Genomic DNA, 27,063 nt, shown 5'->3' with positions numbered 1-27,063 from the left:
ATTACTTCATATGTATTCACTCAAAAAATAGTGAAAAAAATTTGATGGAGCAGCTTGCATCCTCTGGTACTTCTCAGAATTCATGGCACTTTAAAATCTAGCTCTAGATTGCCAATTGCAAAATACATTTATTCCAATTTTTATAAGTACAATTTTTTATCTATTTCATTGTGGGGGAGGGAACAGAACAGGTTTTTATGAGGCATTCAGCTGGTTTTACACTACATGAAGAGGAACTCAACCAATTCTAAGCAAATGTGCTCTGGGCATTTAGGCATTTGGAAGGCATAGTTGGGGTCATTTAAATGTTGTTTTCACTGCTAGCTGAGTTTGGTTTATTCTATCATCACTGGCATTTATTGAGAAAATACAGTTTTGCTTAAAACACAAATGGAGCGCAAATAATATTGATCCATAATACATATCTTAAAAGAGTGAGACTGACGGTGCAATTTTCAATTATTCCACGAGGTTTAATTGCATTATATGCAGACCAGAAAAGAATGGTAAAATGTACATTATCTCTGGTAAATTTTATGTATTTGCTTTACTGTGAAATAATAGTAATTTTTAAAAGTATACCAATATTAGTTTAGTGCCCTTTATCCACAAAAGAAAATGTATATTTTAAAATGCATGCAAGGGGAAGTCTCTGATTCGGAGACTTTCCTGTATATGTTCAGAGACAACCTATTTCTATTGCATATGCTTGTTAAGACTAGGGAGAAAGGAAAAATATGAACTATCAAAAATCTCATATGATGTTTTCACAGGTATTGAAAATCCTTATCATCCAAGCAAAACTTAAGTACTTGCTAGGCAGTCAAGAATATGCTTAAATATTTCTAAGGTTGAAATATAATTGTTTTGAAGTATAGCACTGTTGACATTTTGTTTTCTTTTAAATGTAGTCATTTTGGCAGTCACTATTATAGATATTAAAGGTCAGTTCCACTCACAAAAGCACTTTAAACTTATCAAATATTTGAAAACTAATCAGGCATGTTTTTTACTCAGTGGTTCATATTTAGATGTCTGGGTTTTTTTCTGGTATATTTACAGTTTTGTATTTTTACCTTGTAGTCAAATTATCATGCCACAGTCATGTAGGTTTTTCCTAGCTCTGTTTCTGGATGTTTCCTTGTGAAATGAAATCTAAACACCATTATGAACTTGAAGTTCCACTTGGGTCACTCAGATTCTGCTGTTTGCCTCTTCTAGAAAACTGTTCCATGAGAAAGGCTGTTTCAGCCTTTCTCCTTTAGGTGAGGACCGCTGAAAATGGGGATGAGTTGTAACTTCTGTCTCTTTCACAGAGGCTTGGGAAGTGTGGTGTTGTTAACATGGTCACATGAATTAGTCTTCTAATAGAAACACTTCTTGGTCTTGCACAGCTAATAAGCATAGATGACTGTCAGCTGTATTAAAATCATTCTTCATCTTTTTCACAGTCCAAAAATAGGTTTATTTTCTATTTGTTTTGCTTTTTTTTAGAAAAACTAATACAGTGGTTTAGATACAGGAGGAAGGACTGAGGACTCCAGCTTTAAAATGCAGAGCTACTGCCTTTTGCTACCAAAGGCCTAGAATTATCAAGGCATTGTCCAACTTTGAGAAATTTCTAAAATGGCTTCTCCCCTATTGATGATGCCATCTGTGTGACAGATAGTTGGATGGCTCCATAGGCTCCATAGGTGTGTTTTTGCTGGTGCATACTGACTTCTCTGTGTTCTCCAGCACTGCTGTATCTTTACCCTCAGCAGGAGCTGACTCCCCTGGACAACTCTGCAGCTTTGCCCACTGCAGAGCAAGCACCAGCACAGCGTTAGTGGACAGCTCATTGGAGCACTTTAATGCGTTACTGTCTGATTAATGTGCCCGTTAATTGCACTGCGCCAGAGCGGCCGCTGTGAAGGAGAGCAGTGGTTGTGTCACAACAATTAACCTGTGCAGTCTGGTATTATGGCAAAAAATTTGTCATCTCAATGCATTAATGTAAAACTGGGACAGCGCGGAAAGACACTGTTCAGCAGGCAGTCAGCTTGTTCTGAAAGCCAGCAGGCACTGAAAATGTGTTTATTGGACAGCAATGTGAAGCAGGTGGGCTCACAAGATAACAATGTACTAGAAGAAGCTGCTATGTAAGGAACAGCAGAAAGGAGAGTGCATTTTGAACAGGTATACAGAGATTTTGTCATCTCATCACAATTTTCCATGGCAAACTAGTACTGCTATTAACATTTTGACTTTAAGTAATCTAATGTCATTCCTTCAGTATGCTTGAGAATTGTTCTTTTCTTTTCTTTTCTTTTCTTTTCTTTTCTTTTCTTTTCTTTTCTTTTCTTTTCTTTTCTTTTCTTTTCTTTTCTTTTCTTTTCTTTTCTTTTCTTTTCTTTTCTTTTCTTTTTTCTTTTCTTTTCTTTTTTGGTTTTGGGTGTTTTTTTTCATTTTGAATTTGTATTTGTTTTGTTTTGGGGGGTTTTTTGAGGCAGGGAGACTATCCTTAAACTAATGTCCCTAGCCTCCAACCAACTGGAGGAGGCTGGAACTGTGCACTTAAACTGGAACTGTGCACTTAAAAATATGACTTTTAGTTATGACTCAAGAGGTCAATCAAAAGACAAATATTTTGGCCTCATGTCTTTCTATGCATGTATTACCATGCCTTCTTTGGTCTCATGTTTTGGAAATCCTGGCATGACAGAAATTTGCCTAAATTTTTAACTTGGTGAAACCCCATTCTCATGGCCAAGCCAGTATGAAATCCTCAGCCAGTTCAGCTAGGATCTCTTGTAGGTTGGAACCAAAAAAAAAAAAAAAAAAAAATTAAATTAAATGGAGAAGTTTCATTTTCTTCCTAAAGATGATGGCCTTTGTGGGTTCAGTGTGTCCTGAGAAGTCTACTTGGCCTTAATACTTAATGACCATCCTGTGCGGAGAGAGGCAATAGCTGATTCCAACAGATAGCCTGTGTCCAGACATATCTTACAGGAATTCCTGTGTTCAGCACAGTATTGAAATGTGACCTGTGGCCACAATAAAATTCAAAAAATTTTATTGATCTGGTTAATTTTTGCCAGAGGGAAATAAAAAGGAAAAAAAACCCACAAAATGCAGCAATTTCTGGGAATATGGGGAAATGTGTCTAATCATGCATATCATTGTATGTATCTGTTTATGAGACATCAGGATAATGAAAAATTCAAATTACTTGTTTAAATTGCTCCAAAGTCAAGGTAATCAGATGTATAAATCCATTTTTAAGATATTTATAATGGTTGCTGCATGACTAGACAGAAAGTCATGTCACCAGACTGATACAAGTCATAAAACTATGATGGAAATTTTCTGAGTTTTCTGTTGAAATATTGTCTTCTATGCAATTTCCAATAATAATTCTGAATTTTAGTTGCACCTTTTAGTCTGTTTGTGTTCTTTGATGAAATTTCTTGTCGATTTTCTTCTGTACGATCATGGTTGTCTAGTTGGTTTTGCTGTCTGGAAGTAGGAGCAAAGGCAGTGATCAATTCAACAGCTTTTCAAAAACTTGTTTTCTCTTTTGAATTTAAACATGGTATCTCTGGCTTCTGCTTGCTTTTTATACTTTATTTTTTCACATTAAATTTTAATTTTATAAAGATGAATCAATTAATACATTCTTGATCTTATTCCATTAATCTCTAACATCTTGTCCCATTGATAGTCTCAGAGCTTCAGCCTGATTTGTCTTTTCCTGTCTCTATTCACTTTGTTGTCTTCTTGCTGCCACTTTGGCTTCTTCAGTATATTGCTTCTATGTAAGAATGCTCCCACTCAGGAGCCACTTTCTGCCTATATTTCAGCATATTCTCAAACTTTAAGACAGAGGTTGAAACAGCCTTTTAACTGAAACTCAACATCATGTCCTCAAAATCTTTAGGAGAGTTGCTATTGACTTTGGCAAGAGGGGGAATCAATGTGTGGCGCAGTTTAGCCTCGCCCTCTTATTGTGTCTCATCATTAACTGACACTGAAAGCTGCTGGATGGTGCAGTAATTCTGTTTATGGTATGCTTCAGGAAAAAAAAAAAGGGCTGGACTGCTGATTGTGAACTCTGCACAGGACAACCATATAAATAAGCACAGAGATTTTGAGCATATCAGAGAGAAAAGAACCTTCAGAGATCATTGCATCCAACCATATGCTCCAAGCAGGGACCTAATAAATTAGTCTTGCTTAAAATAATTATTCCTTTGGTATATTTGAAGTAATATAATCTAGGTGGACAGCTATTGAGACCAATATGAGTTGCAATAAAATTTGCAATTAGGTACTTAAGCTTTCAGTAATTCCAGTAATATTAGGGAGGTAGTACACAGTATTTACTTAAAATAGGGACCAAGGAAAACTCACTAGTATGTTTCAATGGTATGTGATAAAGAATTTTGCAATGTGAATTCAGCAAACCATGGGCTGCCTGTAGGCACCCCGGCTTCATAAATATTCATCTGACCTTCTGGTTCAGCTGTAGTCAGAGGGTAGAAGCCCTTGTAGATTCAGTGAAGTGAGACCATGGTCATGGGAGACAAGGACCTATAACATTCCTCTTTCCGTTTTCCACCTAATTTCTATAGAGAGGAACTTCTTTAACCGTTAGTCGTCTTCATGTTATCAGCCTAATCCATTATTTTCATCTTAATCATATCTTATGTGATCCTTGGATAAAATATCAGAGCTGAGGACAGCTGAATGAAACTGTTTTCATAAACACAGAAGTTTTCAGGTGATTTGTTTTGACTTATCTAAAATAAACCAAACGTCCGTCATTCATTACAGTTATTCTAAGCATATGATGACTGGTCCTTACCATAAAGATCTAAAGCCTGACTGCTTCCCTGATTGACTTCATGAAAGCCAACATGCATGAAGCGTTTTTCCTTTCACCTCATCAAGAAAATGAATGATTTAAAAGCACCAGCCTATCAAACCATTTTGTATCACAACCCTTAAGCAGGTTATAGCCCAGTGGTTTTGCAGCAATAAATCTGAAGAAGAAACAAATAAAAGGCTGTCTCTGTAATGAGTGAGTGGATGAAACTTTAGGAGATATTGAGTAGAAGAATCTCATTTATAGGAGTTGATTGATATCCATGGAAAACTTCTCAACCTTGCAAGAAGATTGAGAAAATAAAATAGCCATAAGAAAAATTACTGACTAGGACTCAGTACACTGATATCAGTTAACGAGATGATTAAAATGAAGGAGCATTTAGATTTGGCTCCTCCTTTAACCCATCAACAAATTGAACACTGTATAAATTTGTAATGCAATGTGCATTTTTTGTGGGAAAAGTTTCCATGGTAACACAGCAGAAAATCAATAAAAGCATTGTGGTGTGATCTAAACACTGCCTCACCTCCAGGTAAAGTTTGTAGCAGTACAAAAACAGTATAGTTATCAGCAAACTGCAGATATTTTGTCTAATTCAGCCAGTTGCTTAATGTTTTTCAAGGATGACTCTAATTTCATCCTGTAAGACTGCCCTATTCTATAACTATAGTTTCTCCAACAGTTCAGTATAAGAATTAAATTGTTTTGCCCAGCGGGGCAGGTGAAAACAACTTAAGTAGCCAGGCAATAAACACAAAGGACCGTGTCTGGACCAGTTTAGCAGGTCTGCTAGTGTTTTAATGACTTTGATCCTCATTAAATATTCTGTTTTCTAGTATATCAATTTGGTCTCATTACACTTCTGAGGTTGGAAAGAGAATTTATAAAGTGCTCATTTATGCTTTTTGAGGCAGAAAAAGCTTTTTTCTTATTAGTCTGGAAATTAATGGGTATGTCACAAAATATACATGTAATAGTCTTGCAAGTATTTGCCTTCAGTCAGTCATAGAAAAGGTTATTTTTACACCTGAAAGTATCACAAGAGACAGAGAAATTGAGGTTGGAAGGGACCTCTAGGGGTTATTGTGTCCAACCCCTTTCCCAGGCAGGGCCACATGCAGCCAATTGCCTACAGCAGTGGCCACAGAGCTTTTGAATGTCTCCACGGACAAATAGTACACAAAGTCTCTGGAAAACCCCAAGCCCTGTGATCTCTAGGCTAAACAGCCCCCTAATCATCTTTGGAATGTCCTTACTGGAGCACCCTTCACTGAACTCTCACCAGTAATTCCATATCTCTGTGGTGCTGAGGAATCCTTTTTGTCAGTTTTTTATGATACTGCTAAAAATTCTGTGAAGTATGCAGGCTGCATAGCACAGATTATTGTTAAAATCAAGAGTTACTCTGTTAGGTACAGAATTCCTTGCCCCAATGTCTTCACCAAAAATCCTTCAGTTAGAAATAAATACTTAAAACTCAGCAATGAAATTCAGAAAAAAACATTAAAATTCTGTCAGAGAGTCAGTTGCAGAAGGGTATTCCAACCTGGCCAACAGGAGGCCTGTTTAATGGGGAAAGACACAAAGTATTGGAAACATGCAGCCTTGAGAAAGCAGGGAGGACTTGAGCAAGTGCCTCAGGAAAGAACTACTCAGATTAAGGATGGGAAAAAAAGGCTTTGAATTGTGATGTGCTGAGAACTGATGGTAAAGGGAAAATTTATCTCTGAGCAGAAGCAGATCAGTAGCAGTAAAAAGTCAAGATGAAATATTCAATATATGCAACTGAGTAGTGAGCAGTACCAAAGGACATAATCTGCAACATTGATATCTTAAATTCCTTGCTTCATCAGCAGTAAGAGGAAGAGAAAGCAGGAAGAACTTTGGTAAATCCTGCCAACTTTTATTAAGGTATCAAAAATCAGCTGAATACTTTTCCTCTGGCATCTCATTCAGAAAACATTTGACTGACTATGCATAAGATTAAAGATCCAGTAGAGGGTTGTGCCCAAGAATTAGATAAGCCAAATATTTTGTGCCGTGATCTTTCTGTGTAGTCAATTTTGCTTAATTTTACTAACTGTCTACAACGAATGTGGAGATTTTTCCAAGGACTCCCTATGAACACAATATGAACAATTCAGCTTTCCATATAAAATATAGACATAATCGTGTCTTATGAAAATAAAGCACTAGTTTAGACCAAGATATGTCATTTACCGGTGGTAACAGCTAGCAAAATTTGAGCTTCTTTTTTTTTCTGGGGGGGTGGGGGATGGTTAGTGGTTTTGTTTGTTTGTTTGTTTTTGTTGCTTTGTTTTTGGTTTGGTTTGGTTTGGTTTGTTGGTATTTTTTGAAAGAAGGGTTGGAGTTTTTTTTGGGTTTATTTGGAGGGAGGGATGAGGGGAAGTGGATTTTCCTGTTTCATGTTTAATTACTGTTAGGAGACCTGGAAAAACTGTGCTCAAGCTATACCCAAAATTTTCACCAATTAAAATAGATTTCATTAGAACTTTCTCCCTACCACGTACAAGGACAACTTGTGAATTATGTTTCACATTACTAACTCAATGGAAGCTCAGCAATATCAGAGTAGGATTTGTGTGTACTCTGTCAAGAGAGATGCTGTTCTAAAGATCACATCCATCATGTCTAAAGCTGTTCCTGAGTTTGGATGATTCATGTTATGTGGTAGTTACTTTTTGTCCTCTGCACTTATAAAAAATAAAATTATCACACAGCAGTTCAATTTGGACTTCACCCAAGAGCTCCTACTGCCTGATGCTGGTACTTACTCTACAGTCTATGAATTTTCCCAGTTTACTAATTTGCAGGTTAAGTGAAATGGTACTGTGTGTACATCTTATAAGAAAATTAAATGTGCAAAACTATGCCAATGACACATTCCCAAATAAAGGCTTAAGTGTAGCTGAAATTAAATTGTCACTACAGAAATGTGTTTGACTGCACATCTCTACTTTGGAAGTGAGAAGTATCGTACTGCAGAGAAAATGTGCAAATAAGTAATGTTTTAGTAGAAATAGTCTGCCACTCTTTACTCTCTGCTGGAATTCCAGCATCCCAATTTACCCAAAAATCACTCATGTTTTAAAACAATTAACAAAGGGAACCAGAAGAAGAAAATAAAGCAATGGTAGTAGAAGTAAATGTACAAACCTACATATGGAGTGATTAATGCCATCTGAACAAAAAAAAAAAAATAGACAACTGGAGAAAGTGAGGTGAAGGAAAAAAAATTGTCATCTTTGTTCTAGAAAGAGAGGTAGCACCATCCCTCTGCCCAAAATAGCCTGCCACCTTTTACCAGATTTTCTGTACTGATTCTTTTAAATATATTCTCTGCTTGTTCATTTCAATAAATACTAAAAAATGAGAAACATATCAGTGTCATTATAAAGTTATTTTCTAGCTAGCAATAATATATACATGACAGAAAAAAGGTTCTTACGATATATATTTTCTCCCTAAAAAGTAGCTATATGATCTGAGCATTATAAATACTTAATTAAATATATTGTACAAAATATTATTATTGTTAGTGTGCTTTTTAAAGAAGCAATAGCCTTTGTGCAATGAAATCTTTCCTCTTTCTAAATGTAGAAGGGAAGATGAAATGGGAAACAGGGCAAGAGAGATGAAACTCACTTTCAATTAAGGCATATATTTACTTATGTAGTCAATGAAATGAAAAAGGTAGTTCAGAGTGCCTAATTTAGCCTTCTTGGATGAAAGCCTGTTAGCCTCTGCAATAGGATTCCCTCCTCAGAGCTGGCCCCTTCCCCCTCTGCAATCTGGAAACATGCTGAGAGCAGCCAGTGCCAAGCATGCCAAGGTTTCCTCTCTTGTGCCTAAGTGAATGTATGATTTTCATTTGCCAGAGGTGTAAATACAATTTTCTCTTGAGGTTGGATGGAAGGTCTGGAAGCAGCCTGAGGCAGAAAGGTCCCTAGGCCTGGCTGGATTCTGTTTTTCTATGAGTCTGTTCAGCAAAATGGGAAACACTGTCCATGGCATTCAGCCACTTGTGCTGCAAGACATACTTGACTGCCAAGAGGACTGTGTGTGAATGTCTCATTAGGGCTGAAGATTAAGCGTGTAGAAGTTTGAACTTGGATTCCATGTATGGCTGAATGGTAGCTGAGATTCTACTTCAGTGCTATGATAATATTGGTAGGAGATAGAGATAGGCATTCCCTTTGTTAGAAAAAATTAGTAAGTGGAAAACAGGACTTCATGTCAAAACCACTAGCCTTTTTGTCCACTTTAAGCACCCTTAATATTGACTGAACTCAACAGGTACTGAGGGACCTTCGAGCCTCTGCAGACACAGGCCCTTAGATACTTTTATAATTTGCTAAATGAGAAAACCCATCTCTGCAACTGGTAGAATATTCAGCCCTTTAGGGCTTTTCATTTGTTTGTGTTTCCAGCTTTTGCAGAATAACTGAGGCGTTACATACTGTCATACAATGACTGGATTTTGTATAGCTTTAACTGTAAATAACTTGCATGTATTTTATGAAAAACTATTTTCCTGAGTGTTTTAAAAATCTACATTAAAATTTCGGTTTTATATTTAACATAAATTGAATTGTTGAGTTCTCTCTTTGTGATTCCATCTTGTGAATTCATCGCTCTTATTTCAATAGCATTTTTAATGGCACTTGGTCCTTCTACTCTTTCTATAGTTTATGTTAAGTGATAAGAATTAGAGACATGTCTGCTTTTTTTTCTATTGAGAAATGGCTTGGCATTCATTTAAATCAAATTTATAAGCCATTGTGTTCAACCTGGTAAGGCTTAAGGAGTTTTCAAAAGCTGAAAGAAAGTGTCAGGTTATGGTTTCTTAAGAACCAATGTTTTCTGCAATAGAGAAGCTTTTCTGGTTGAGTGGCTTTAAGTATCTTGTTATAATAATATTTTAATTTCTTTTTACTGGCTTATTTTGAAGCTGAACGTGAATGTTGAACATGTTGATCTTGAATGACCTTGAATGTTAGACATTCAAGCTCAGAATTTTCATGTGATTTCCTTCTCATGCTTCATCACTGAATCTGTGTATTTGCAAACGAAAAAGCCTGTGTCTCTCCTGTTTTAAGAAGCATCTTTCAGTCATTGTTGAAAAGGTTTTTCAGCTGTCTTAGACATGTAGGCATGTGATTTCATTTCAGGAAGAGGAGATTAGGTCATCTTCCTAGAACTGACGAAAAGGAAGTGAAATTATCAGATTTGCTCTTACTTTCCACTTTCAGCAATTAAGAAGTTTGTTAGATGTAGTTTAGGCAAAAAATTTTAGAAGGTTGAGAGGGAGTAGGCTGGCCCAATGAGAGTCTTAAGTGGAAATAGAAAGCTCGAGAGATTTTCAGAATTACATGGATCATAACAAGTTGTGGGAATTCATGAAGACTTTGAATTGACATAAGCCTTCACAGTCCAGAAAAGAAACAGTTTCCCTCACTGCTGACCTTGCCTGCTAGCTATCCTGGGATAGCAGAAGTGCTTACACAGCAGTTCAGTGAAGTGGGGTGATGAAGCATTTTTTTGGTGCTATTGCTGGCTTAATCTGTTCCTCGGTAGGAGGTGTGTGAAAGCAGGTAAAGTGGTTGGGAGCCACTTTCATTGGACTTGACATTGTATGAGGATGTGAGTTTACGTCACCTTGATGGGTTTATTAAACAGGATAAAGAACTGGAAGTTGAATTTCCGTTGGAAAGTGTGAGTCTAGCTTGGAGGCAAGAAGACTGGCATGAAGATCATTGGTGACAGATTGGTGACAACCAATTTTAAGGTTATAAACTCATGCTAGGCTTTTATTTTGGTGCCACCCCTCTGTACTGTACACAAAGGGAAGGCAGTCCTGTTCTGTGATGGAGATTTCAAGGCAGTTTCTCCAAAAAGGTAGGAAAGGGAAAGTTTTCACTTCTGATACCAACCATCATTTTGACAGCTTCAGAGAAAGCAACTAGACGTGGTTCTCTGACTACTGCTTGAGTTTGGGCAGTACCAGAGCAGTCCTCTTTCCACTTTTACCTGCTGCAGAAGGAAAAGCAACAGTGGCTACATGGATCTGCACGTTATTACATTCATCCTGTGGTAGGTATACCTGTACCAAGTTTTCTTGTGCTAAGAGCTTTGCTGGTCTTACTTGATATAATACATTATTTATTTGAGCACACAGATAAAATCAATGTTAGTTACATCAGTCACATTGGCAGAAATCCTCAGCAGTGATGCTTTTGAGATGTTGTCTATTCTGCATGACTGAGTTTGTGCAGAGAGTAAGAAGTTGTAGTTAAGGTTTATCTCCAAATAAAAGAGGATGGGTAGTGAATAGAGAAATTAGGGACAGATATGTGTTCATTAAATTCCATGTTGAACTTGCATCTTATGCAGTGCTTTAGAAAAGAGCTGACAGGAGAAAAGAGCTGATGTGACCAATTGGAAACTGACCTCCTCTGCTCCAGAAAGCTTAGTGCAAAAGAGGCAACAAGCACCAGTGCAGTTCAGGAGAGGATACCCCTCAGCTCTCTAGTCCAGTATTGTCAGTGAGTAATAGATGTGGGGATGCTACAAGTGGCTTTGATTTGATGGCTTTCTCAATGTATCAGTCCTGTTGATCAGACATGTCCCAATCATTATTTCCTCTGTCAATAAAACATATTATTCTATCACATTGTATGCCAGTGTATCTCACACTCAGAGTCCTCCTTCTGTCGCTTTGCTTGATGTAGGAAGTTGTAAGATATTCTATTTTTCAAAACCCCTCTCAGTCGGATACCGTACAAAGAAATCAGGATGCACATGATAGAATGTCTGTTAATGCCAAAAAAGTCACTCTGCTGCTCTTGGTCATTTGTGGTCTTGCCTTCCTCACCAGCAGTCACTGAGCTCAGGAAGCTGTTCTCTAATTGTGTCAGGAGTCACTACAGCTTCTCTACTCGCTGTTGTAGTGATTGACCCCTTACCAATTTCCTGGTTTTCTGAAATGTCTCATAAAATGCTTGTGTGACTAAAAGGGTTGCACTACTCTTGGTACTAGCTATAACTTCTTTACATTTCCAGATGAATCAAACTTTCAGGGGGCCTTTACTTGGACTTGTTACTTGTTTACAAGTAACAAAATCTTGGTTACTGCTAGCCATGACTTGCCTTCCATATACTCATAGTGCAATTAGTAACAGAGGGTAAAAAGCTGGTTCTTCCTTACTTACATTTACAAAACACATTTGTATTTTGTAACAAATTATGATTGTTTTTATGTGTTTTCCTGTCTATGGTGAATTTCAAAACATTGTAGTCATCACTGAGGACTGGCCATTGCAACTGAGTCCCCAGATCAGAGAGGATAGATCCGCAGTTTTGTGAGAAGATTGTCAAAGCATAAATAATACTGTTAACCTTTGAAAATTTTCTTTGTTGTCTTAGTGCCTCCAAGTGTATACTCAGGATGGACATTTGAAATCTTTTCTTCCTGCCTTTTCTTAGTTTCTTGACAAAGGTCATCAAATCCTGTAGAGAAAAACTATTTTTTCCCTCTATTAAGACGTATGTGCACCTTACCTAATGAGATCCTGTACTCTGAACAAGTAATTGTAATTATGTTCCTCAAAAATGGGATGTGAGTTGCCATACTGATGGCAACTTGTGAAAGTAGCAGCTTCTGGGGTATAAAGTTTGTGCAAGAGTAAAAGTAATAATTATTTCCCTAATGGAGTCATGACAGCAGAGAGAAGGATGACAAGCCATATGTCTACACTCTCTCAGGGGAAATAAATAGAGCCTGCATTATTTTGTTCAAACTGAATGAAGTAAAAAAATTCATAGGTTCTCCATTTTCCCTCTGCTGCCATTCATGACCTTCAACAATGAAAACAACTATGAGTGCAGGTGGTAGCTGAAAGCAGTTTTGTTTCTGCACCTGCCTGTGCATGCTTCCTGAATTTAATCTTTCAGGAACTTTATTTCTTAAAAAAATAATAGAATGTGAACATCACTATATTTTTTTTCCTGGGATTTCATGGGAGGCAAGATTTTCTTCTTGCATCTTGGTGGTTTAATCCATACTCTCCATTTTGTTATTCATTCAAAAGGAAGTGGTTAAAATGCTCAAGGAAAGAACTGTCACCACTCTTCTGTAGCTGTCATCTGATGTGAAGAGCAGCCTATTGTGTCTTATGCCACAGACAGATGTTTCCCACCAAAGCATGATGAAACAGCCTTATCCTCATTACAGCTAATGTCTGTCTAAGGCTTTCTGCCTTAGATTAAGACTAAACTTCTAGCTTTCCTGATATAACTTTTATCTTTTGGGTGGGTGATGAGACATGGGGCTACAGTTATGCTTTACCATGTTGTAATGTTGAAAGGAATGAACATGTTTTCTTTGGGCAGACCCTAAATGGCTGTTCCTTGGCAAATACAATCCAGCCACATGTGATGATTACTTTTACTAAGTCTAAACATAATTATGTTGTAAGCTGCACTTTGGCTTGGGAGGCAGGGATCACTGTTTATGTACCCTGCGATTATATGGCATTTACCACAGATATCCTATTGCTGCTTGTAACTTACCATGTGATTAAATGACCAACATTTATCATCAGAGTGAAGTGTGCATTGTATCATATATCTTCCATAACTTAGAACAACATTGTAACTTAAGTCCTCTACTTTTTAGAAATGAATTTTTGATCTAGTTTAGTCTAAAGAACTTTTCTGTTTAGTTCTTATGCCTCTTCTTCCCACAGTCATATTTTAGCTCATCATGTGATAGTCAAAATACTTACACAAAGCATTTGCAAAACATCCTCAGTCATTTAGAATTTCTTTCAGATCGGGTACCAATGCATACTGAATTTATGAAAGATGACCCTTCCTGCCTTTTGCAAATGTCTAAAAGACACGAACCATGTGTTTTCATATGTATTTTTACTGAGGCACAGAAGCATAAACCCAGTTTGATGTTTCTGTTAGTACACACTGCCCAGTGCTGTAAGGCACCCCCCTGGCAGGGCTGATGTTGTTGTACAATAAAATGCCCAGAAAATTCATCACAGCATGTGCAGTATTCTGATGATAAATACACTTCAACTTGTTAGAACCAGCCATGAGACTAGGCAGAACCATATTTACTAGAGGCCTTCACAGAGATTTCACTCAAATCAGCTTCCTCCTGATGGCTTTTTAGGCCTATGAGAAGCTGAACTATGAGCAGCACAGCTACATGCCACCCACAGCCTAGCCATGGCCTATTTCTCACTCTGACTGCAAGAAAAGATGGGTTATCACAGGTCTGAGATCTTCAGATGGAAGGATCAATTCCCTTGTGCTCCTAAACCTCTGCATGCAGAACTCCAAAACAGGCTCATCATTGCTTTTTCTTAAAGGAGCACACCCCACCTTTTGAGAACTTCTGGAAATGGTACCAAAGACTTTTCTTTAATTTTTTTATGTCTATAAGTGAAATCATTTTAGTCATCCCTTTAGAGTGCTTATTCATTCAAAAAAAAAACCTATTTTAAAATAAAAACTGTAAAGATGTTACTTTTATTCCAGTCTTTTTGTTCGAAGTTGAAGCTAGTATACTTATGACAGACTTGTAATGGTTTAGTTCAAACTAGTATTGAAATTTTTTTGTCCTTTATTCTTTTTGGTCAGATAATTAAAACCTTGGACTTGGAACTGTGATACAGCACAGGTCCCCTTCTAATAGGAAGATAAGAGAAAGCTTTTTCTTTAATTAAAAGAATTAATTTTAAATGAGAGTGTAATTACCCAGTTTGACAGCACAGATTTTCCTGACATCATTATGGGACTTCTGTTAAGTTACTTTCTTAGAGAGAAAACTTCATCTTTTTGGATCTGTGTGAATATCTTCCTCTATTAACTGCACTGAGGAAGGCATTTTGGTCTTATTTCCATCATGTATTACAAAGTTGTGTATGACCATAAAGGTAGAAACCATGAAGGTCTTTAGTACTGAAATTTTATAAAACTGAAATATCATATAGGAGCACTTTATACAGGCAATATTTCTCTTTATGTAAAGGAAATTTCTCCATTTCCCTACCTGTTTGCAGAAGTTTTTGTGTGTGCTTTAAATTACAGATCAATACAGCGCTTTCATGTAAGGTAATTTGCTTTAATGTAAACTAATGTAACAAAAGAGAGGAAACACAAGCTGTTCGGTCATACCAAAGCTAATGTGATTTAATTCTCAAATTTTTAACACTGAGGCTAATATATTCTAGTTTTCCCCCACTTAGATTTTTGCCTTTTCTCTGTCTAGTTCTGCTCTCGGCCAAATGTTTTCATAGATTAGCTCCACAACTGGAGTGTAGCCCAAAAGATTGTAAGGTAACAAGTGGACAAAGGAGGCAAAGAATGTACAAAACGAAAATTGTCTCTTCAGGATACAGTGTGTCTGCTACAAATCTGGTTAAGTATTGTTGTTATTTTTTGCTGTCTGCTCCTCACCACACCAGCCTACCACCTTCACTGCCTACACAACATCTGTCCCCTGCACAGAGAGCTAGACCAGCAAACTGATCTTAATCAAAAAGGTTTGGTTTGGAGTTTGTTTAATTTTGACCCAGGGTAGGGGTTCCTCATTCAAATTATTGTTTGCCATTAATTCCACTAAGATGAGAAATAAATTGGTGGTGAAATTTGATGAGTGATGTATCCAGTCCTGTGCATCAGGCTGAAGTGACAGAAAGGGGCTGAGCTAGCTGCTTTTACCTCACCGTGGCTGCACTGAATCCCCTTGGGAGGGATGCAGAGTTCAACGAGAGAAAAGGATAATATGCTTATATTGACATAACCTTTAATTGAGCAACACATATGAGCAAGAACCTCTTTCAGAACATAAAAACACAGCTTGCCTCCACTGAAGCCCAAGTTGTACGTGGACATTTACCAGCTTCCATCTCACTGTTCTGAGCTGTACTTTCACTGCTGAATAGTTCTGCTTAAGGCAAACCCACTCTCCCTCACCTTTCTGAACTCTGTGTGCGACACCAAAAAATGTGGTGGGAGATCAAGGCATTGGACAGCACATAGTTGTGGTGGGATGTTGACAGTAGAGGAACACAGGGCTAAATTCCCCTCTGAAAAATTCCCAATAGAATAAAAACCAAGTTCACTATATGCTATTTCAGTATTATTTTTTTATGTTTACATGTGAAATGTAATTTAGTGGTGCTTGAAACTTCTCTAATGTTGCATATTAGCCCCTGCAGTCTTCCCTGACATGTTGTGTGCTGTTGTTTTACATGAATGTGAATATTGTATACATGGGATTTGTTTAAGTAGTTTATGAAGGATTAACAGAGGCAATGAAATAGTATATACAATGGGTGTGGAATTGATGTCTACATAAAACTCCCAAAGTTATGTTTCAAATAACATTGATTTCTTGCAGTAAAACCCCAGACATTCACCAAACTGTCTTTCTGTTATGCATAAATTTAAAGCACGTTTTTTAAAATTTGAAAAGTTTTATTTTTGTCTTCCACAACCTTGTTGCTTCAAACTTCTATAGAATGAATGACAACCCAGTTTGATGGCATTCAGCATTTTTCTAAACTCTATTATTCTTTTCCTTACTGAATTTTTTGAAACATTGGAGAATAATGATTTCATCATAACCTGAAAGCCTTTTTTTTTTAAATTCCTGTGTATCATGTGATTCAAGTTGCCCATGGTTTATCACGTAAAAAATAACTTTGAAAGTTAGCTGGAGCAAAGAGGAGAATAAACAGAGCAAGGGCAAAAGCTTATGACAGTTCTTATTAGACTCTATAAGAGACAGCAGCAAAAGCAAAAAAAATCTGTATTGATATTAAAACAGTTTGATTCAAATATGAATCCACCCCCCCAATTATATTAAATGTCTCCAAATATTAAAATACTATCCAAAAATCATCCAGTACCATCCAAATTTTTTTATTGGTGACAAGATCTGGTCAGGCATGAAGATGTTTTACCCAACCAGTAAATAGCAGAAATAGACTGCAAAATATCACAAAGAGACTGCAAAATTACATTTTCCTCTAACAGCTCTATTCAAGCCTCTTCCAAGGATTCAGCAGTGCCAAAGTTACTACAATGACACAGCTGCTAAGATATTCATCCCAAGTGAGATAATCCTCCTGTCAACCCCTTTTCTCTGGTTCCAGTCTGTCTAGAAGCTGTGATGGCCTTTGTTTGGCTGAAGCTGAGAGGCTCTTGGGAGCTATCACATGGTGGTGTCTCACCAAGTAGATAAAGTGTTTCATGCCTCTTTCCAAGAATTTTCTCTAAGGAAGTATGATCAGAGAGGAATAGATACAAGACGTTAGACTCTAATGTGGTTTCTTTCCCCTGAAGTTGAGAGCGTTGCAGTTTGGAGTCATTAAAAGTATATGAAGAGATACTTCAGTTACAATTATATTTGCAAGTTCTTTGCATTCCATCATTGTCCTTTCTTAAAAGTCCTCTTGCTCCTAAGTTCTACCTAGTGGTATCTAACAGTCTCCTGACGAGATATGTCTTGTGGCATTGTTTTTCAGAAGAAAAACATCTCCTGGAAAAGTTTTATGATACATTATCCCCTAAATTCCTTCATTGAGCTGAATAGGATATCAATCAGAATGGATTATATTCCACTGGATCACATACTTTTCAAAAAGAGAGCGAATAGCAGGGAAACTACAGCAAGCTGGAAAACTTACTGACATTTACTCAATGTCATACATTGCACGTTCCCAAATATTCCAGATAATGCTTACTTTAGGTATTAACAAAGCAGCAGGAAAAATAATGGTGAAAAACTAATTTTCTGGCCTCTAAATATCTACATAAGATAACACAGAAGTACAGAGAAGAATACAAGAATTGTGGGTAGCTTTTCTTTTTACCTTCATGCATGGACTCACAAGAAAGCCTTGCAAAGCTATGCAATTAAGAAAAACAGTTATGCTCATGCCTTCTGGGGTTTAGCTTTCAGATAGCCCACTTTTTCAGGCCAGAAGAAATGGGTTAGACATTCAATCTAGTCAAGCAAAAGCAAAGAAAAAAAAATATATATAATCTCTCTCTAATTCATTTTTCCCAGAAGGCTAGAAAAAAAAATCATAAAATAGCATGAGAGATTGGTTCATTTTACACTGATCTTGAAAGCTCATTAAGGTATTTAACTTTCATGGATTGTCTGAGGGATCTGGAGTTGCTGTTATCCTTTTGTTTAATTACACTGTAATCTTCATGCAATTACAGTAATGATAAAATTTTTCTACAGACATAACAATAAATTAGCCATCTGGGGATAAATGACATTACTTAAAGCTTACTTCACTGAAATATCAAAGAGAAATTAATATGGCTATATAGGACAAGGCGTGAAAGTAAATTGCATTATCTGTGTCTAGAATTCAGCATTCCAATGTATTTAGAGGCTTAATAGCATAACATATCCTTGAATTTGCTTCATAAAGAAATAACTGATGGAGAAATATAGGAAAAGCACAGGCAAAGCCATTTCTGCATAATTGAAAAAGATACGGTGCAAAGTTTTGTGGGCTGTGCTTTATACACCTATGCAATACTTTTCAACTTCACCAAATAAATACATGAGCAACTACTTCTGATGTTTTATTTCATCGTGCCATCTTTCCATGTAAATGTCTCTTGTGTAGTTTATTTCCAGAAACAAGAATAGGTTCATCAGGTTTTTACTGTTACTGCTGAAGAGAAGTAAAAGAATCTAAGATAAAAATGTGGTATGTCAGAAACAGTGATATATAAAATAAGAAATATCCTGAAAATTAAATGCAAGTCAAAATTCTCAGCAGCATTAATCAAAACAATTGCAAAAAAATCCTACATCCCCCTGGACTTACAACAAAAGAGAAAACTTGCGACTCTGAATCAATCAATTATAAATTTTTGTGCTCTTTATGATAGCAATGACATCGGTATTTGAAGTTATAACTTCACATCAACTTATTTCACTGCTGTTATTTAGCACCAGCAGACACAATGGTTCTTTTTCTCTCTCATTTTCTTTTTACCCAAACATTTTTTCCTTTTTAGAAGACAAAAGATTTTATATAGTGTGAGTAACCTGACCTGGGCAAGAGCTAACAATTACTGAGGGTGAGACTGGTACATTAAGTGCTGTTTCAGCTGCAACTTTCCACCTATCTTCTACTAGAAAATAACTAAACTAAAAATAAAGAAATTTTAAAAACTCTTAACAAGAAGCAAGAAATTCCAGTAATTCAGGTAAATAATGTTGGTTTTGCATATTAGGAAAAATAGTTGGTATACAAAATAAAATATGACATATATAAAAAAAATCAAATGCTAATTGTATTAAGGATTGTGGTAATGTTAAGGTAGCAGAGTGACTGTCTCTATGGAAGGAGGTGGGGGACTGGCCACTACCAGATAGAGACAGATCCATTGCAGGGCACAGCTGAGCCCTGGTGGAGCCTCTAGGGGAGCTCATTCTAAATATTGTAAAATATGTTGCACTTCAGTGTCAGGAGTGAGGCAAAAAGCATGAGAAAAAACACTGTGAACACCAAGGAGAGAAAAGAAGAGGGAGGAGGTCGTTGAGGCACCAAAGCATCTGTAAAGGAGGCCAGCTGGAGCAGGTATTTCCTCACAGACCATGGGAGAGCCACGCTGAAGCAGATATCCACTGCAGCCTGAGGAGGACCCCACACTGGAGAACTCCTGGAGGAACCATGGAGTTCTCGCAATGGAGCAGGTTTATCCTGAAGGATGCAGACCATGGGAAAGATCTATGGTGGAATAGGAAAAAAAATGAGAGGAACAAGAACTGACATAGATGAAGTGTTATGAACTGACCACAAGTCACATTCCCATCCCCCTGCACTGCTCAGTGGGGAGGAGGAGGTAGAGGGGTTGGGAATAAAGGAGTGACACTAACTAAGCCTGGGAAAAAGGGAGGCGTGGAGGGAAGGTGTTTTAATCTGTCTTTCTCACTATGCAAACCTATTTTATCTGGCAGCAAATTAAATTAACTTTCCCCAAGTCAGTTCTTTCTTGCCCATGACAGTAATTGGCAAGTATTCTCTCTGTTTGTGTCTGGACACACATATTTTTTCATTCTATTTTAGTCCCCTTATCCTGTTGAGGAAGGGCTGTGAGAGAGCAGCTGGGTGGACAGGGGGCAGATGGCAAAAGTCAACCCACCACAGAGAGAGACCAGGGTTTATCTTACAAGTTAGTTGCTAGGCAGCTTAGAAGATGGTTATCTACCTTGATAATTCTGTTGTTGTTGTTCTTGTCTGCATATCTCATATCCTACCATCTCTTTAGACACACTTCAGAGGACTCATTGCCTGTGCTACCCTATATTTTGTCATTCTGTTGGCAAGCATTGTCAAAAAACTTTCTAAGTGATACTGAGTTGGTGCACAGCTAAGAATATAAAAAAGGAAATGACAGAAATCTGATGTGCAGTGTGTTTTAACCTTGTACATTAAATTTTCTTTGTAAACTTGATATGTTAGCATGCAACAGATAAGCATATTTTGGAATGGGTAAATTCAGGCATAAAATGCATTTTTAAATCAAGTCAGGGTCCTACATCAAGTGAGACTGTGCTTTCATGCTTAAGTGGTAATATATTTTTTTTTTCCTGTTTGTGTGAGTGTAAATTTGTACACAGTGAGAACTAGAAGTATACTCTTCTTGATTTACAAGTGGTTTTAGTATTAGTTCAGCCTTAGTTTTAGTTAAATTTATATGTACATATTAGACTTACAAAATGCTGAGCACTTTTCCCTATTTGTCTTCATTTCAGTATTTAGGAGCATATTATGCTTCTAGGTATAGTGCTTGTGGAGAGTCTTGGAAAAGAGCTCTACCAGTGCCTCCCACAAAGGAGAGATTAAGTGGTTCAGGAAACTGCAGGTCTGAAAAATTCTTCCTTGACTAAATGAATCAACCACAAGCATTAAGCATTGTCAGGAAATTAGGTCGCAAATAACATAAGCCAATTTTCTGTGGAATTCCATTCCAGAATAAGGTAATTTTACTTTTGCTGCTCTTTTTAAGTCATAGTTGCAATGATAAAATATCCATGGTCAATGGTGGCTTCATCTTGTGAATCTTTGGGATGATTTGAAATGACTTTGTGTTCCTTTGCAAGTTGTTCTGCTGCATGACTGGAGTTCTCATTAGAATGATCTTCATGCAAGGCCTGCCTGCTTCCCAGCTATCATCCACCTCCTGCTTTCCATTTTTGTCTATAGTAGAGCTGCATCCGGCAAATACTTCGAAATACGCTTTGTGGTTACTAATTACTTGGGCTGATTTACTTGGTTAAGTGTTCCAGCACAACTGAGTCCTTTTTTTTCCTATTGTATCTGCCTCATTATTAGCTATAAGGGTGACATTTATACAGTAAATGTGATGAAAGCATGAAAGGGAAACTGTGTAAGTGTAGGATGAGTGTGCAAGGGATGAATAAGTACTGAACTATTCAGGCTAATTCTAATATACAAATACGGATTCAAAGGTTTTGTTGGTATTGTCTTCAAAATATTTTTGAGGAATGGTTTCAAGGTTATGGACCTACCCACAACTGTGTTAAAATATGTGTGCAGATGTCCACAGGGATAATAAGCAGCACATAGTATGAAATAGAATTCTGTGTAATAATACTTTCTGAAAATGTCTAAATAAGCATAAGGGATTATTAATCAAGGGAATGACATTTTAGAAGCAAACACTAATAAGCAGGAAATAGTGAAAATGCCTTTCAGGGGCTATACTTTGGCAAGGTAGTTGGCTATCCTAAAATAAGTAATAGCATAAAATCAGCCACACTTGTATGTTCTGAAAGCTCACATTTATAAATGACTTGTAAATACGTGTAGGCAGATTCTTTTTCTAAACTGGCATTTCTCTCTCCCTAGTACCAAAAGAGAAAAGTGGTATTTAGATATTCAATTCGAAGAATCTGCCCCCCAGTCTTCCCCTCTGCCTGCTAAAAAAAAAAAAGTTTTAGTTTAATCTTAAGAATAAATTTAGTAGTTAGGGGGTGCCCAGATATTAAAATACTGTATCTTTTGAGTACACAGATATGTTTTAAATGAAAAAAAAATCTCAGTTCCTAGGTCACCCCTTTGTCAGATACCAAATCTTTGCAACTGAATCTTTTATTTTCCCCACACTTGACTTTTTCTTAGGCTCCCTATCACCACCACAAGAGCTGACTTCACAGAACAAGATATTATCTATAAGTAGCTGTGCAGGAGAATTACTCCAGAGAACCACCTTGTTTGTTTATAGCATCTTATGACTTCTAGAACTAGTTCATGAGCAGTTGGCAAGCATTTAACTGTGTATTTCAGAAGAGAGCAGGAGTAGGAGGGTGGCTAAAGCACTCCAGAAACTTATTTTTTCATGCACTCAGAGATTTCCTATATCATATTGAACAAATCTGTTAATGAACCCTCCCATCTCACATTGGTTAGGATGGAGATATTGTTAAGAAAGTGAGGTCTCACACTAAGAGTTTTTAGTAGTATAGAATAATAGCAGTTTTGATCAGGTTCATATTTGGTTCTGGAATTTCACAATTGTGTTTTAGAGTTAGATTTATAGGCTACTTTGTCACATGTTGTATTGCCATGTATTAAAGGTAAGAAGAAAGGAACTCTTGGCCTTGGCAGTGAAGGGTTTTGTAGAGGAAGAGAGACTCACAATGTGATTGAAAATGGGAAAGGAAACATAAACCAGCCTAATTAGTGTTGAAAATAATGCTATAATTTTCCAGTAAAGAATTATATTTCTTCTATATGTCTTTCTAATAATATTTTTCATATTAGAAAATTTTCAGCTCTTATATTATCTTGTTGTTGAGATGTTTGCTGTTGTAATATACTTCATTGAATCAATAGAAGTAGAAAAAGCAAAAACATCATAAGACACCCTCTGCTAAACACTAGGAGGGGAGGTAATATGCCAACATCAATTTTGAAGATCTGTCTGCAGCTCAAATCAACTTAAAGGCAAGGGGTAACAAAAGGACTCATTCTAGGGCAATGGGAGTTTTTAAATCAAGTTTTCATCTGGGCACTTAAAATACTTAGTTCCATTAGCCAGTTGAAGTGAAATTGGCAAACCTAAACCACACAGTTTTATTTGTAGACCATTTATTGTTTAAAACAGAAGGAGGTTCTTGCCATTAAAATACACTGATGTTTGCTTTGAAGAAAACTGCTGTATCTACTGTATTCACCACAGATGACTGGTCTTTCAAAGGTAGGGCTCCAATTCCAAACCAGTAAAAGGTTTTGGATGAGCACTTCAGATGAAAGAAGCCCACTATTGATCTGAGGAGAAATGTCAATTCAGGGATGAATAGGACAGACTAGTGAGACCTGACACAGCAGAGAATGTCGTAGAAATGTTGCTTGCCTTATAAACCTGAAAAAGTCCTATCTGTTCCACTTTTCATCTGACCTTTTTTTTTAAAGGTTGTCACTTCCTAGTCTGAAATAGTCCCTTACTCTGTGTCTCTAGAAATATGAAAAAGGGTTAGAGTAACTTTAAAAGAGGTCACAAATTGCATGAGCAAAACAAACTGCAGATTTTTGGAAAGTATGGAAGAAAGCACTATGGAATATGCCTGGTGGTAAATGGCTTATTTTCATAGTGCCACATCCTTGCATTTGGCTCTTAACTGGAGTTATTCTTCCTTGAGTTTTCACTGTTTTTTATTTCTGTATAAAACCTTCTTGAACTATTTGCTCCATTATTCATTTTGTTTCTTGTTTTTCTGGCAGCCATCACAGATGTTTTTCTGAAATTTTAACTCTTATTTAATTCACTGTAAAATTTGTGGTGGAATTAATTTCTCTCAGATGACCCTCTAATGCTCTGGCAATGCCTAATTCAACCTGCCATTCTATTAAAAGTATTCTCAGAATTTACTGAAATGGTCTCAATTTTTTTTTTTTGTTGTAGGTTTCATATATACTGGAGAAGTTGTGCATCGAATGTTAACAGCTACCCAATATATTGCACCATTAATGGCAAATTTTGACCCCAGTGTGTCAAGAAATTCAACAGTCAGATACTTTGATAATGGTATGTAGCAGTCCTTGTCTGTATCCCTTGGCTCTTCTTATTTTCCTAAATAATTATTTCAGAAGGAGGCATTGAGGATTTAAAAATTTTTTTTTGCTTTTTGTTTTTTAATTTAGAGGCTATATAGAGCATGTGACAACATCTATAAGCAATTATTAATTTAGAACACAGTAAAGAATCATGAATGCCTTTTCTTAATTGAGCAGATATCATCTGGGGGTTGAAGTACATAAACTCAAACTAGCAATGCATTTTATCAGTTTTAGAAGGGAAAATCTGTCTTATATAACAGTGTAAATTCAAAGTGTTACTTCAAAGTATTTATAGTGGATACCATCTGTCCACTACCTAAAATGAAAATAGCGTTTGTGGAGTGCAGTAGCAAGAATACACAGAAGCAGGGCAGGGATAAGGTTAATAAACCTGTCAATGACTAAGTGTTCATGGAGTCCCAGAATTGGAATCCAATACCCTCATCTACAGCACGAGTCCTCAACAGTTCCTTGTAAAAAAGATTGAAAGAGGAAAAGGCAAGCTGCAGTGTTGTACTTGAAACTCTGTGAGAACTTTCAAAGCCCTTGAATGTGTGGATATTTTTCTCTCGAAGTCAGTTGTAATCAATATTTTAGAAACATTCTCTATGTTGTTAAAAGGCACCTGCTGCTTTACATCAGTCCTTTAGTGATCAGCTACAGTAGCAGATAAAACTTGGAGAGTTTTAGTATTGTGAATGAATATCATGACATCCATGACTTCTAAATTATCCTGGATACATCTGTGCTATTTTATATATGCTTATTTATAGTGAATTTAAACAAAAATTGCCAGCAGGTTCAAAAATGTTTCATATTTCCAATAATATTTTTTTTAATTATTGCCAAAATGTGTTCTGTATCTTTTACATCTAGTCATAAGCTTTCCTTACAATCTAGTCATTGCAATGTTTGTTTGTTAAAAATCCAATATAACGCTTACATGAGAAAATCCTACTCCTTCCATGAAGAGTTTTGAAAGAGAAAAAGATACAATTTTCACGTTCTAAATTATCTAACATTTTGGCCAGATATTTGTCATCTTTACTTAAAGAACCTCAGGATTCTGGAGAAGATGTGGCGAATTCTCATTTTAGTCCTGACTTCCAGTCTTCACAGCAGGTGTACCAGGCTGTATCACATGGCTTTCATTATGAGGTTGAACAGTTCTTTGAGATTTTGGATTCTTCTTCATGTGTAATGCATCATCTTTTTAGCAACATGGGCTTTAGGACAAAGAATTTTTTATCTTAACACAAGTAAGAAGGAACGGAGCAGATTGCATCTTCAGCACCTTATTTCTTACTCATCTGTGTTTTGTCCCCATGAGTAAGTGCTCTGCCATAAAGCAGCATCTGTAGTGGGAAAGCAGAGAGTGTGGGGATCCATCAAAGTCTCACTGGTGGAGCTAACTCCAAGGAACTTAGGTACACACAAATCTACATGAAAGTCTCTGGAATGAAAGGACAGTTTGGGTGGCAGATGATTTCCATTTTAGCTTGTGGTTCTGAGATGCACATAGGTCTGAAGTGCTCAGTGACTGACTAGAAGAAATTTTGGCTAATTGTGCTCTAATAACTTTGCAAGTTATAACTTTACATTTAAAATAAATGTAATGACTTTACATTTAAAATAAAATGTAATGCAATAAAATAAATATTTAGAAAGTATTAATGTGGTTGCAAAGGAAAAAATGCCCTGTGTGCACAATTAATGCCTACTATACAGAAAAACACAAGGAACAATAACGTGTTGGACTTGGTGCAGTGTGAACCCAAAATTTGCATACTCATACTTTCATGACCACCCCTGTCAAGATGTGTTCATGACAGTTACAGCACAGATCTGTAGCAAAAGATTTTTCAAGGACATATCAAAAATATATTGAACTGAATATGTACTGACCCATCATTAACATTCTAGGAAGAAAGGAAATTAAAGTCTGAATCAAAGCACATAACTCCCATTACTGCCAAAAAAGAGAAGTTTTTGAGGAAGGCATGTAAAGATGAAAATGTTGTTTTCAGTAAACACGGTTTTGGTGATAAGTGTCTCAACATCTGTAAAATATGCTCACAGGGTATGCAAGTTGCTTGAGAAATATTTTTAGTGTGGTAAGTGCATCTTCAGCCACTGAACTCCTGTGAATATTTACAAGGCTCTTGCAACTGAATCTCTGCATACCAGACTCAATATTTGCCTTGTCTATGACTTCTCAGTGAGTTTGATTTAAACTACATTTATTTATTGCCAACAACTAACATTTCTCAATTTGCACAACCTCAGCAAGGGCCTGCACCATGCAGAAAAAAAATATTCAATTAATGCATAGTTAATGGAAGAATCTGAATTCTTGAAATAATAACTTTTACTAAGCAGGGAATACTGCTAGCAGTTCACATTTCAAAGCCATGTATAAAGTGTAAAGAATGCCACTGCAGAGAGGTGGTAATGGCAGCACGCCTGAACCACTGGATCCTACCTTTAGCTGATTTCTTGTGCAATTTCAAACAAGTTTTTGTCTTGCTTTAGCAGTAGTTGTGCTGCTTGTGTAGCACTGTGGTGTCTACATTTCAGAGAATTTCAGTTTCAACTTGTGTTTGTAATATCTTTGGCATTTCAAGGTGTGGAGCTGAAAGTTGCTAGAAAGAGACAAATCACTGTTCTTGTTTCAAGTGACTGCAGTGAAGTACTTTTTCTACAATCAGTTAATATTTCTCACATTTTTTTCTTCCTTTTGCCTCTCTACCCCCACTCTGGGGTTCACAGGCACAGCACTAGTTGTCCAGTGGGACCATGTACATCTGCAGGATAATTACAACCTGGGGAGTTTCACTTTTCAGGCCACCCTTCTCAATGATGGGCGTATCATTTTCGGCTACAAAGAAGTAAGTTGGGTCTGAGAATTGTAATTTAAGTGGACAAATTACTTTATACATCTCAGGAATTTCCCTACATTTTTTTGGGGAGGGAAAATTTTTGAAAGATCAGTTATATAAGATAATTTCATTATACTGCTTATAAAAT

At 36.7% G+C, this 27,063-nt stretch overlaps 1 protein-coding gene across 1 annotated transcript in view; it reads left to right on the top strand.

The window, feature by feature from the left end:
- Positions 1–27,063, top strand: part of PLXDC2 (plexin domain containing 2) — a 252,555-nt gene that overhangs the window by 156,192 nt on the left and 69,300 nt on the right. The window contains exons 5-6 of the mRNA XM_030971900.1: positions 23,882–24,004; positions 26,806–26,924. Of these exons, the coding sequence (XP_030827760.1) occupies positions 23,882–24,004; positions 26,806–26,924 (242 nt within the window). The remainder of the gene's footprint in view (positions 1–23,881; positions 24,005–26,805; positions 26,925–27,063) is intronic.

The sequence above is a fragment of the Camarhynchus parvulus genome, chromosome 2 (genome assembly GCF_901933205.1).
Source record: "Camarhynchus parvulus chromosome 2, STF_HiC, whole genome shotgun sequence".
In the NCBI taxonomy this organism is placed as follows: domain Eukaryota; kingdom Metazoa; phylum Chordata; class Aves; order Passeriformes; family Thraupidae; genus Camarhynchus; species Camarhynchus parvulus.
Note: the sequence above shows the minus strand (reverse complement) of the source record. Positions and strands in the feature narration are given on the sequence as shown.